Here is a 13,244-nt window from a genome sequence, read left to right as displayed (position 1 = left end):
ACATAAATACTTCAGCATCTTCTGCAAACATATTTATGGTTATGCTCTCCCATCTGCCACGGAAAAGTTAAGGCTACAGGAGGGTGATTTAACAAGAATGGAAATAGTCTGTCTTAGTTACTTTTCTTCTAGTTTGTGTTTAAATGCATGCATGGAGCTATAAATTATTTAAGTCCTGTTCTTGCCAGTCATCTTTGCTTTACGGTGAGCAGCAATGAGACATTCATCTGGCCCGAAACAGACTGAAACAACAAGACCCCAGCAGTATTAAGATGAGGAAAATGGAAGTGACTGCATGAGGGGGACTGGGATGATTTCCATTGAGGAGGACCTTAACTTACATTGATCAGAGGCAGTGACGCCCTTTCCTAGCTGTGCTAACGCCACTGGAGAGCAAATGCTGCATTGCCAAGGTTCATCGCAGTGGGTGTCCATCAGAGCGTGAGGCTGGACAGACTGATTATCTAAGATACATAATTTTGGCTAGGGATGGGAAGGAAACATTCCTCAACCCAGACACTTCCCAAAATTTGTATTTCATTGGTGAAACGGTGCCTGCTGCCAGTTTTAAATGTGAGCATACTCTTGTGATTAAATGACACAGTTAAAAAAAACCAACCCTATCCCGTGTAGGCTCGATAGCCGACTGGCTGGCAAATGTCTTGAAGCATTCATAGTTCAAGTGATATCAGATTAAAACCAAGCCAAGTAGCTGATGACAGATGATGATACACTCTGGAGAAACGGAAGGGTTCTGAACAAAAGCTCTGTCCACACACTGATGCTTTGGAGACACCACTAATATAAATCCTAATTTCTTCATGTTTTCAGACCACCATTCATCCCAAAACACTACAGATACTGAATAAGTGCCTTTTTCACTACAAAGTTAAGCTGTGGTAGTCTAAAAACTCCATGAGCAGCTCTACAAGGAAACTTCTGAACCTTTAAGTGGTGGCAGTGACTCAAAACCATCAGATAATCCTGCACAGGAGAAAACCCGCACGTGAGCTACAGTGAAGCTTCAGCATCCAAACAAAATCGCTTCCCCTCTGCACCGCTCCTGCTACTCTGTGGTGTACAGCCACTGGACCAGCTGATCACAGGACTCTCCAGATCACTGCACAACCCTGGGTTCATCTTCATTTCCACCCTGCTCTGAACAGGAAGAAGACACTGTGCTCACCTGGTGGCTTCCTGTTGACTTTGTGTATTGGCAGGCTTAGTTGTAGCACTTGCTGGTGATCAACCCATTCGGACAGCGTGCCCTCTCCTAGGTTCCCCAAACAGCCATCTCTGTGTTTCTGCTGAGGACATAAAAGCAGAGACTACAACAGCAGGTAATAGGTGTTTACTCCTGGACATCCAATGTCCAGATGTTTACATTTAATTTTAAGAGAGAAGGAGGTGGCACCAGCCACAAAACCAACCACACACGTTGGGCAGCACCGATGCCGCTCGGACCTTGAGCTATGGTGGGCGGCGTTGGTCGGGCCCTCAAGGGAGCACTGCTTGGGTACGGTGTCTTCTCACACACGCAGTGCCTGCCTGTGCAGTACATTCAGCTTTCACTCTGTGGCGTGGCAGATTAAATTAGACAGGCACATTTTTGGCTCTCAGATGAGTTTGGCCTTTGATTTCATGTCCAGGCTGTAAAGCTGACAAAGACGACAGATGGAAGCAAAAGGTAAACTGGGGAGAGCTAAAAGACTTTGAAAAATGGTTTTGTTTGTGCCTAGGAGCCATTCTTTCCATGTCAGAGGAGGATTGGCCACAGAGCAGTGGCAGATACTAGATCTACTATCCTGCCTGCAGGGCAAACCAACCACCTTCCCAAACTAATCCATTCACAAGGCTGCACAGACCAGTGTTTCCTTTACTCTTCCAGATTATTTAACTAAAAAGCTGCAGACCAGAAAGGCTGTTTCATATGAATTCGTCAGGAAGAACCAAATAATGTGCACAGTAACTAAAATAAGCCAGGAAATGAACTTCTCCCTCCACCACTCCCCCACGTCCCTTTCACACAAACAAAAACTAGCGGTTGCCTCTCCAGAAGGCACCGACTAATTCATTTGATTTCCCAGCTCTTGTTTTATTAAAACAAGTATATTTAGCAGGGGCTGCCTGAACAAAGCAGCGACAGCAGGAAATTGCCCATGTGGCCCTAATGCAGATGTGAATCAGCAGAACCAGGAGACCCGTGGCAATGCGAAAAGGAGGCTTCTTCTCCTTTCACATATGATTAGATAACGCATGAAAAGCATCGTTCCACTTATACCTACTTATCATAACACAAACATCTTCATTTATTCTAACACACACACATATTCCCCAAATTGGAAAAGCAGCCACGAGGCCATTTAGAACAATCATTAATCTCCCAGCCCATCAAATGCCCATTCTTCACTGGAATCTCAGTCACCACAAGAAATAAATCTGTGAAATGGTGTATTGCCGAGGTGATTTGTGACTCCCTCCTAAATGGTGCCTTCAAACGGACTCCCCATCCATTTGAGAGAAGCCACAAATTTTGGCCTCGGCAGCTATTTGGCTGCTCCCAACTGAAGTAGAAAATGGGTAACGCAGACTAGGGGGGGCTTCCCACACCCCTCCAGACACACACGGGACAGAGCCGCACACCATCAAGCTCCTTGCAGAAACCCTCAGGAATGCACTGCGGTGCCGCAGCCAGCAGTGGAGTCGGATCTCTCCTCTCTCCCCCTCCAGCCCTGCCTCTTCTACTTTGTCCTTCACTGCTCACCATGCCTCCTTCCTTTCACCTCATGTTTCTAATCCTTCACCACGCAGAGCTCCTGCACCTGAATGAAGCCCAGAGGAGCCTGAGCTGATCATCTGCTGTATTTTCTCTGGAATGAGCCTGATGGCCCAAAGGGATTTCTGACAAGCATGACCATCACCAGTAATTGCAGCCCTCTCCAGCTCTCATCCTCCAGGAGGCTGCAAATGCACAGTCGCTCAAATAATGCTGCCATGCCTCCTGTCAGCAGGCTCACTGGGGACAACCCTGTCCCAGGAACTCCCCACATTACAAATGGTTGCTGTAATACTTAACGTGTGTTCCTCTAGTCCTGTTGTCAAGGCCACAGCCTCTCCAGACCAGGGTAACGCAGTACAACTTTTGAACAAAGGCTTGGTAGCGGCACGCTTGGGGCAGGGGTCAGGTTTTACAGACGTTTAATGGTCTCTCTCTTACAATTAAGGTAGCACCTATGAAAGGCACCCAATTTTTGGTCAGGGGAGAAGAGGGAGAAAAATAATGACACGCTAAACACAAGAGGAAACACAGTTAAACTGCATGCAATTATCAAAGACACTAAAAAAACCTTACTACACTAAAAAAATACAATTTCAAAATAACAGTTAAATGTGCCCGGGATAGATCTAACCTTTAGCTGTCTGTAATGGCAACTGTTTTATAGCTCAAAGGAACTTACACAAGCTGTATTTTTATACATGTTTTTTATTAATGTTCTATCCAAAATCTCAGCACATCCGAAAGCTTCAGCATTGCTCACAGAACTGCATAGCAAACACATTCAGCTACAGTATTATTTGTATTGTCTGATGAAAGAAGGGCTTTAACAGTAACATTTGTTTAGTCAAGGACACACGGCTCTGTGGAGCCTGCAGGTGGATGTAGAGAAACCCAAAGTTGGGTAATGCTTCAGACCTGCAAAGCAAGAGGGTCCCTTCAGCCAAAGGGTTGTAGGGAAGAAATGCAGGTGAAAACCAAACTGTTATGCAGTCCGGGTTGCACTCAAAGGGCTCCCTCATGTGCCCAACATACTTCACAAATAATCACCACGCAGTTAGGGAAACAAGTCCTAAGGTTCAAGTGGGGCTTTACCAAATACCTCTTGTTTCTCAAACAGCCACGAAAGAAGGCATTAATAAGGAAAGGTTGGTCCCAGGCAGAGATGCTGTTCCCGTGGGTGGGTGTTAGTCATCAAAGTCAATTCTGATGGGGCCACCTGTCAGGATGTGGTTTGCCACGTGACCAGATTCCTCCTCATCCTCCTCCTGCGTCGCAGCCGACCTGCGCACCCGTCTCCGGCAGCCCTGGGCGCAGCGAGAGCTCTCATCCAGTGCCCCGCACACGAGGATACGGCAATGCAGGAACACCTCCTGGAGGGTGGCGAGACAGCAGCCCGAGTCAGTGTGCGGGTCTGGAAGTCAGACTGGCAGCGCTGCCAGCTCTCAGAGCAACACCATTCCCTCGGTACAGCCGTTTCTGTCCTCCCGTCAACAAGGTCCTCCTCCACCATCACCATCCACAGCCAAACTGGCTGCTCCCTCTGTTTTCTTACGTGCCCAGGAGAGGGCATGTTTTGCAGAGTGCCCAGATGAGATCTCAGGGCACGGCATCTGTCTGTTAGCCAAGGGCTACACAGGGAATATGAAGGCGTGAAATGATCTTCAAGAGGAGGGGAGGAATATATATATGTATATATATGCCAGGAATAAGCTTGGAAGAGCTTGCATGGACTGGTAGAAGCTGCATGGTAGGAAGCAGATCAAGAATGCATGGAGCCTCACAAGGAGATGGACTGATGGAAACGTGCAAGAGAATTTGACATGAGCTGACGTAAAGCTAGGAGACTGAGGGGCAAAGGAGGCAAATGGAGATTGATGAGGGGCTAAGATTGGCAGTTGAGGGGAGAAGGAGAACACAAAGGGCAGGGAGAGAGCTGCCTTTTCTTTCTGCGCAGTAAAGGCAGACACTGACAGGATTGCTGTTCCCTGCCCTCTAAATGACAAGGAGATTAAGCAAGGTTCTTGCAAGCAGCAGTAAGGGAGGCAAATATTTGTGAACGTTTGGTCAATGGTGAGGTTTGAAGCGAAATCCATTGCACAGGCCAGGAGGATGCAGGTTGGAGGCAGCAGTGGCAGACAGCCAAGTGAAATTTCTGTACTTTGAAAGATCTCATCTGTTTTAACCCCACTGAGGCTCTACAGGAGCTGGAGAGTCAGCTTTATGCCTTCCGGAGCAAGCAGCATTGGCTGAGCGTAACAACAGTGACTGAAAGACCTGATTTCTCCTAGCAGAGAAAAGGAAAGCTATTTGCATTAGGAAAATGGCATTATCCTTCAACTGTCCTCCTGCTACAAAGGTTCTGCCCCAGAGTGCCACCAGTCTGGATGGCCTGGTTTCACATTGAACTGAACAGTACGGTGGCCTTGTATCTGCAAACCTGGTATCAGTACTCACAAGAGCTAGAGAAGATGAGAGGTTAGGAGATTCAAAACTATAGTCTGCCTTGTTTTAGAGATGGATCACTACGTAATGTGCCTAACTCACCAGGTTTCTGTTTGGTGACTGGGAACACCTTTCTTGCCCAGCATACAAGGGTCCACTAAAACTACCCTGGAAACAACAAGGATTTTAACCTGCTATGGCGCTGATGTTCCACAGCCGTTATTCATATTTTATTTTAGCTTTTTTCATCACCCTCTCCTAAAGTACCTGTATCAGACTCCTGAAAGACACAACTGCTGGAACAGGCACAGCAGCATCTGCCTTGGGCCAGCCATTCCTCCCATTCACACTCCAACACAGCCAACTCTGTGCTGAGACTCTTCAGTGGATCAAGGCTGATGCAGTATCTGCGAGGCGGGTTTTGAGCTTACCTTGTTGTCTTTGCCCACAAACTTGAACACAGGAACCTGGAAATGCTTGGCAAGGTGGTCCTTTGACGTGTACTGCTTCACCGAATCATCAGAAACGCAGCTGAGGAAAGCAGAGGGATAGGCTTTAATGGCTTTCCCAGAAATGGAAAAAGAAAAAACATCCCAGCCTATTTAACCAGAGAAAGGAAAGGAGGGCTTGGCTGTCTCAAGCAACGCTACCATCCATGTTACTTCCTCTTTGGCCACAGGAGAAAATTCAGGAATGATGGGGAAAAACACCAGCAATGATAATAGCATCTCCAGACAACGAACAGCTCAGCAGCACAGAGCTGGCAGGACATGGTCCAGGCCCATCGGCAGAGGGACTGCCAGAGAGCTGCAGGCAACTTTGTCCTCATTTCACCTTCCTGTGCAACAGTCTGCAGCGAGCAGCAGAACTGTTACACATATATAATGTATTATGCACCTTCTTCCTACACATTTCTGTGCCTAAATCATGCTTAAACTGATGGAGCTGTTACCCCCGTTATTAAAATATCACAGAAGATGAAAACCACAAAAATCCAGATCTACTTTGCTTGACATCTTTTACATTTTTCTTCCTGCTGGGCTTGGTCAGACAGCTCGAATTCACCACAGCTAAAATTCATAACTCCAATTTCTTCATCACAAGCACTGTATGGTCATGTGAGAGGTCACAGAACTGCAAGAAAATTAGCTACTTTTACAAGAAAAATTACACTTCAGGTGCAGTCTGTTTATAAACTATTATAGCCTAGAGTTTGACAGGGAAACAGCAAGAGAAAAAGTTACGGTGATTTGATGATTACTGCTGCCTATTGCAGAGTCTCAGGTGTTTTGAGAGGCCCTGATGCTGCTGTTACATCACATTACAATGCAGCTCATCCTTTCTATCAAGTTAATTCCAGAAATATGGACTTTGCAAGATATATTTTAAAAAAACCAAACCCACGGTGGATGAGACAAGAGGTAATGGTGTGACAGCTGAAAGTCCCACTCGCAGCAACCTTTAGTTTCCATCTTTACACCAGAAATAGGTGAGGCATTGTCAGAAATGCTGATGTTTGACAGGTCCAATTATCAAACAGCAGCAAAGCCCCCGTGTGTGTGCAGCTCTGCTTTCACTAGAAAGTGTATTTGGAAATCTGTGCTGTTTGGCTGACTTGGCTCTGCAGGAACCCCTCCCAGAATCGCCCTTCTGCTACCTACAGCAGAGCGGTGTATGCTCACGGGAGCACTAAGCACTGGTCTGATCCTAGCATTATTTTCACCACCACGTATTGCCGTAGCTTTTTGCAGCCGGCAGAGGTCACAGTCTGAAGGGATATCCCCATCCGCAGCGCTTGTCTAGTTAACTTGCCTGGGAGGCAAACATAAAAAGTCATCATCCAAAGGAAGGTAATAAATTAACACCATGCATCTGGAAAAACTGACGAAGATCCCTACCCCTTGAGGCCAAACATTAGATGTTACTAAGTTGTTTAGGATAAAATTGCTTTTAAAACTAGCATTCCTGAAGGCATCCGATTGTAAAGAATGTCAGCTAAAGACTTTTCGTAAGCCACTGGCCAAGCTTTGGGGCCATGCAGTAAACTCATAGGCATGTCCTCATTTGTGAGCGTACAAACTCTGATCCTTCTTGGACACTGGCTCAAACTGACTCCTAAATCCCAGGTTCTTCAAAGGTTTTGCACACTGGTGGCAAGAAACCTACTGGTTTGGGAGAGGGAAAATGGAGGAAGAAGGAGGAGGAGAAACCAGGGATAAATGGAGCCTCTAAGTATGTCATATGGAGGTTTCCAACAAATGCGTTGTGGCGTGACAAAAAGAGCTCAGAAACCTCCCAAGTCACAGAGTCAAGCCCTTTGGCATCGTGTGTGCAGCCATACCACATCCCACCCTCCTAGGAAACCTCCAGACCTTGCTTCCCACCTTGGAGAGGTGAGAAGGAGCAGGGAGCACAGGTATGGAAGGAAAATGAGCGCTCCTGGTCAGGATACAGGGAAAATAACCCTTTCCTGTGCAATATGTGCTTTCCTTAGGGGAGCAGAGAGTGGCTGTGCCATGGGAGCTGTGCTCTGACCCTCTTACTGGTGGACTGCAAGGTGGAAAGAAAAGCTTGGAAAATAAAAAGTCACAACCTCAGCCTACAAACAAGGGGCAGCCTGAGGGGTAACAAGATGAACCTTGCAATGGAACGACCTTAAACGCATCGTGCTCAAATAAATCTCCTGACCGCATCAGATGACAACGGGTTGTCCTCGGTGACATGACCTTGCTGCGGATGCCCCAGAGAGCTGCAATGTTTATCACCTGTGCAATCAGTCAATGCCTTTTACCCATTTTTGTTTTGAGAAAGAGGAAGAACAAGACCAGAAGCGGGAGAGCTGCTGTGGGGCTGGCTGACAGGGTATTGCAGAGACAGCAGGGAGGGATCTGGGAAAATCCTGATTTCCAGTGTGGTCACATCAGCATAGGGAGAGGGCTGAGGAGTTCCACAGAAGGCAGCTCCCACCTCTTGCTAACTGCAGATGGCAGGGAATTAACAGGGGAGGAGAGGGAAATTTCCCATCCCTCAGTCTAAGGTACATTCCCTCAAATTTAAACAGTGCTTCCCTCTGGAAGTTGCAGTTAACTCCTGCAGGTCTGCTTCTACATGATCAAACTGATTTAAAAATCCCATCTCTATTGCCTTGGGCTTTTGGGGCTGGGTTGATGGAAGGAAACTGGGTTATTACAGAAGCATTTGGAGCAGGGACAAATCAGCAGTGTATTCAGCTAATTTTACTTTCTAATTGCTGCGAGCACACCGAGAGACAAAGAACTCCAGTTAGCTCAAGAGCACATCGTTAGCCTTTGGTCGGAGCGAGCGGCCCAATTTCAACCAGCACAGTGCACAGGGGGTGCCGTGTCTGGGGACACTGGGGCTTGCAGTGAGGGCTGGAGAGCGAAGCAGGCTGGATGAGGCTCCAGCCAGCCAGCTCCAGCTGAATTTCCCGTCAGTGAAGTTTTAATGCCCTCTGCAGGATAACAGTACCAAAGGGGCTGCTGGTGCCATAAATCCTCAAGAACCAGTGCTGCAGTGAACTCAAGAGATGATATTTTCTGCCTTCTCCCTGCTCTATTCGGCTCAGGTTTTGGCCACTGTTTTGAATCCCATCATTTTCACTCATGGTGGGAAATGAATGAATGTCTGGAGACTTGACTCTGTGAAGGGTCCATAGGAACAGCCAAGCCAGTGAGTCAATAAATCAATCCTTTCATTACAAATCTGCCTCTAAACCCCAGAAATGTCAGGCATTGAACGACTGCAGCCCAGGGTAGAGAGAAAGCAAGCTAATGCTGAAATCCTTGTCAGAAGGAAATGAAAACAGTATTTTTGTGTACTGTATCCTGCAGGACCCTTGTGCTATAAGACAATCACACAGGACTTGTCACCACCAGCTGCACCCGTGGATGACTGAGCCTATGAGATGAGGAAATAATTGTCCTCATGAGATGGTCTGGCAGACGGAATGCAGTACTTATATGAGCACAGTCCCTTGGCTGCTGGGCTGTGACACTTGGGTGTGTCTTGGGTATTACTTTGGCTGGACTTTCCTCCCCAGCGGATAGCAGGCTGGTTCCCAACTGTAACGTGTCCACAGCGCTGTCTGGTGAGCCTGCCAGGCACTGCTGGGTGCAGACACCCCACAGCAACGTTGCACCGTGGCACTACCACGTTAACAGCCAAACAAGTATCTGAAAACAGAAGTCATCTTAGAGCCCCAGCAGAGCCCACAGAAATGCTCCCCAAACCTCTGACACAAAAGCTGTTACAGTGAACTCACAGATCCACCCTGAGTTTTTTTACTAGTGTAGTATATTCTGGGAAGATCACTAACCCAAAAGCCTCAAAATTACAGCCAAACTCAGAGACCCTAAGCTTACTGCATTGACCAGCATCAGAGAGAGAGAGAGCAAAGCACCGGGAGCTCCTGGAGCTTGAATCAGGACTGGCCATGGCATCTTCTGGCTCATGCTATAATAAGGCCATTACGGGAAAATGAAGAAACTCGCTCCAGTTTCTGCAGCAGCTGCATGGCAGTGGCACGCAGCCATCAGGGCGTTGCGTCGATTGGTTTGGCACTCTGCTGGCTGGCAGAGAGAGGATATTAGGAAGGATCTCTCTTCTACAGGAGCCAACTCAATTATCCATAAGGCTATTTACAGGGAAATATGTCCTGTAAAGGCTGCACTTGGAGTAACCCCTCTCACTGTTTCTCCCAATCACTTTTGATGGGACAGGTGGTTTCAGCTTGATGGCCTGGCTGCCGGTGATTGCTAGGAACATTTGAGACAGGCTGCTGAGGAGAAGTGATAGCGTTTCCTGTGTCACACAGGCAATGCAACTTAGCTCCACTGCCAATTCCCATCTAATAGCCAGCAACAGAGGGAACAGTGAACTCACCCATCTTGAATCAGGTAGTACTTCAAGATCTCATCGATTTTTGAGGTGGGAGTGGCAAAACAACTCTCTACCAGTGTCTCTAGTCCACTGACATGTACCAAGGGTTCAATCCCAAAGTACAGAGAGTCTCGAAGCTTTAGGGTGGGAAGGGCACCCCTGTAGGGTTCATCAAAGTCTTTGTCTTTGAAGATCTCAAGAGTGAAGGGAAAGATGCCCTGGTTGCGGCTCATGATTTCCAAGGGAGAGTTTTTGAGATTGGGCACATAACCTTCAGAGATCGTGTAGCGGCGTGGGAACTCGCAGGTCACCGGAATCAGGAGCTTGCTGGTGCGGACAATGATGTCTCCATTGCTTCCTGGAGTCTGCTTTGGCAAACCGGTCACCAGGTTGGTGGCAATGATTTTATCATTTATTACCTGCAGCAAAGAAAGGCGTTTAAGGTAAAGAGGAGATCACCGAGAAAGACTTTTGTGAATTCAGAATAGCAGCTGAGTTTACCTTGTTCAGGAAACCCAGACATAAACTAGCCACTGAAAGTACAGTTCTGAACTTACGTCTTGCAACCAGAATGGTGTTCATCCTTACCTACGACCTAAGGGCCTCTACCAGTTTGCTGTCATGAAGCAGAAGAATTTGCTTCCAATTGCTACTCATCTGCTAAGATGAGCTCTCTGGTTCCTGACCAGTTGTTGGTATAACCATTGAAATATTACCAGGGAACCAGATTCTGTCTCAACAGGAGGGTAAAGAGTGACACCACTTGCGCTTTCTGCACTGGAATGATGGTGAAGCTGCCTCTGTGAAGTGCTGGGTAAGCAGAAAGCAAGTACCCATGGTGACAGACACACACCACTGGAGAGGAGATGGAACAAGCTCTCCTACTTTGGGATGCCACCCCAGGTCTAGTCCGAGGCCAGCTGCACAGCAACACTGGATACTGGTCCGATGGTACAGCTAAATCACCTTTATTCCCCAGGTAAGCCATAGCCAAGTCCCCAAATCTGAGAGGTCCCAAGAGACAGGACAGCAATGGGTGTACATACATCTACAACAGTGCCGCAGGACTTCAAGGAGAAATGGATGTTGACGTGAGTGCCGTTGGATACTCCTTTGCAGGAATTGTTGATGAGGGAAAGGTCCAGGCCTCCAACCAGGTCCTTTGGAATGCTCACCTCAATAGAGCTGGACTTGCACAGCACTGGAACTACAAGAAAAGTCCCCAGAGTAACAATCTGCACTACAAAACTATCAGGGAGTATCAGTATTCGGGAGGTGGGGAAGGGCTACATCAATCACTACTGGGGAAAGAAAGGGCAATCACATGCTACATTTATGTTACCATCTAACCACAGTAATCTCCCTTCCTATCTGACATTCCCATCTACACAACACAAACTTCCCGAGCTACCACTGCCTCAAATTCTCCTGGCACTGCAACACCACAAAAGATGGCAAAGATGACCACTATACTTGCAGCAGAAACGTAGCTATGCAGTATTTCCAGCTGTACTTAATACTCAGCACAGGTTTGATAGCTCTGTCTTGCACTGCCGTGTCTTGGGAAGAGCCTTTCCCAGATATGGATATTGAACTCTCAACACCCCAGTCAAAACCATTTTTTAAGACCTTTTATCTGGTTTTACATCAAACCCAGAATGTGTCAAAACAAGGCAGACTAATTCCGTGCAGGTGCTGAGCTAAAATGGAAACACCTCAAAATGCCATAATATTTTTATAAGCAATAACCCAGCTCTGACAAACAAATCCAGTTAGTTAGTTCACTCACACCACCTCCTTCCAACCCGTGAATTTTAGCACAGATCTCCATGTGAACTTTTAAAAATTAAAATTCCATTACATAAGAAATGGGAGAAAAATGTAGAGATTGGACAAAATGAAAAAGGAAAGAAGAAGGAATAATATTCAATAAAAGAGTTGCTGTCTGTATTCTCTGGGTGTATGCATATCTATTCAGTTGGATACAGGACAAGCATACCAGTGCATATATTCTGGTCTCTTCTCAGCCAAAACAACAAACCTCCTCCAGAATTTCCATTTATCATATTTTAAAATTACATGACAAAACATTCTGCGAATATACCAGCTCCCCAACCTTTTCCCTAAAATTAATTACAGTCCCAATCCTTGACATTCATGCGATCTGACCTTCTCTTAATTTCAGTCAAGTTAATTATAGGCTCTTTGCTAAAACATGTCTTTTACCCCCCTTAAAAAATTCCTCATGTCCCAGCTGAGGTATTTGTAACAGCTCCTGTGTACCTGCAGGGAGTATTTTTTAATAAAAGTTGATCTTTTCAAGGCCATACACTAAAATGTATGCAGCGTGCCCAAAGCAATGTGCTTTCATAATGACTTTGCTGGGTTAGAACAGAAAATTAAAGAACTAGGAATTACCTTAACTTTTCCTCCATCCGCAGTGGAAGGCAAGCAGGAATAACTGAGCATATCAAATGGCAAAGCTCACAAGGAGCCAAAGGGACTTTGAGAACACAATGCAATGCAGAGATGAATATCCTTGGGAGAACCGATTGGCTCAACTTGGATTTAAAGCTTCATTGTTCTAGTGACTCCTTGATGAATAAGAAAATGTAATGCTTTTGTAAAGGTGTAATTCAGGGCAAGACAGTTTGGATCCCAACTGCAATTCTCCAAAGTTCAGGACCAATTTGGTTCAGGCTGTCTGTCAAAAGTCTTTGACTGGCACAAAGGGAAGAAAGAGGAGACAGCCATTTCACCTCTGCTCTGGCATTGCAGGAGTTGTCTATGTGCATTCCACCACCTGGGCACAGAAACAAGTGAATGTCACCTGTGAGCAGATCCACTTTTGACTCAAGCCAACTCATCACTATTTGGGAAAACACTCTGGGAAACTCCTTACACCAACCATTTCAGAGTAACCAGTAATGTAACTCTACCCACCCTGGACATTTGTACACAGAAGAGTGACCAATACCGAAACCAGTGTTTCAGTTCTACCAGTTTCACAGTGGTGCTGCACACAGAGAGACCGCGTACATCAGCGTGATTCAGCTCTGGCCAGGCCTGATTCCCCCCAGACTGCCAGAAACAGCACCAGCAGGATGACCATGAGCCAGCACTG

The 13,244-nt window shown here is 46.6% G+C and overlaps 1 protein-coding gene across 1 annotated transcript; it reads right to left on the bottom strand.

Annotated features, from left to right (window-relative positions):
* Positions 1-3,963: 3,963 nt before the first annotated feature.
* Positions 3,964-11,321, bottom strand: OIT3 (oncoprotein induced transcript 3; the record flags this gene model as incomplete). Its single annotated transcript, XM_010193653.1, has 4 exons — positions 3,964-4,149; positions 5,653-5,752; positions 10,124-10,539; positions 11,167-11,321. Coding segments are annotated over 4 exons (857 nt in total), but the record flags the coding sequence as incomplete, so codon positions are not given.
* Between the last annotated feature and the right edge of the window lie 1,923 nt (positions 11,322-13,244).

This window comes from Mesitornis unicolor, unplaced genomic scaffold, assembly GCF_000695765.1.
Source record: "Mesitornis unicolor isolate BGI_N332 unplaced genomic scaffold, ASM69576v1 scaffold23570, whole genome shotgun sequence".
Taxonomy (NCBI): domain Eukaryota; kingdom Metazoa; phylum Chordata; class Aves; order Mesitornithiformes; family Mesitornithidae; genus Mesitornis; species Mesitornis unicolor.
This window is presented reverse-complemented; position numbering and strand designations above follow the sequence as displayed.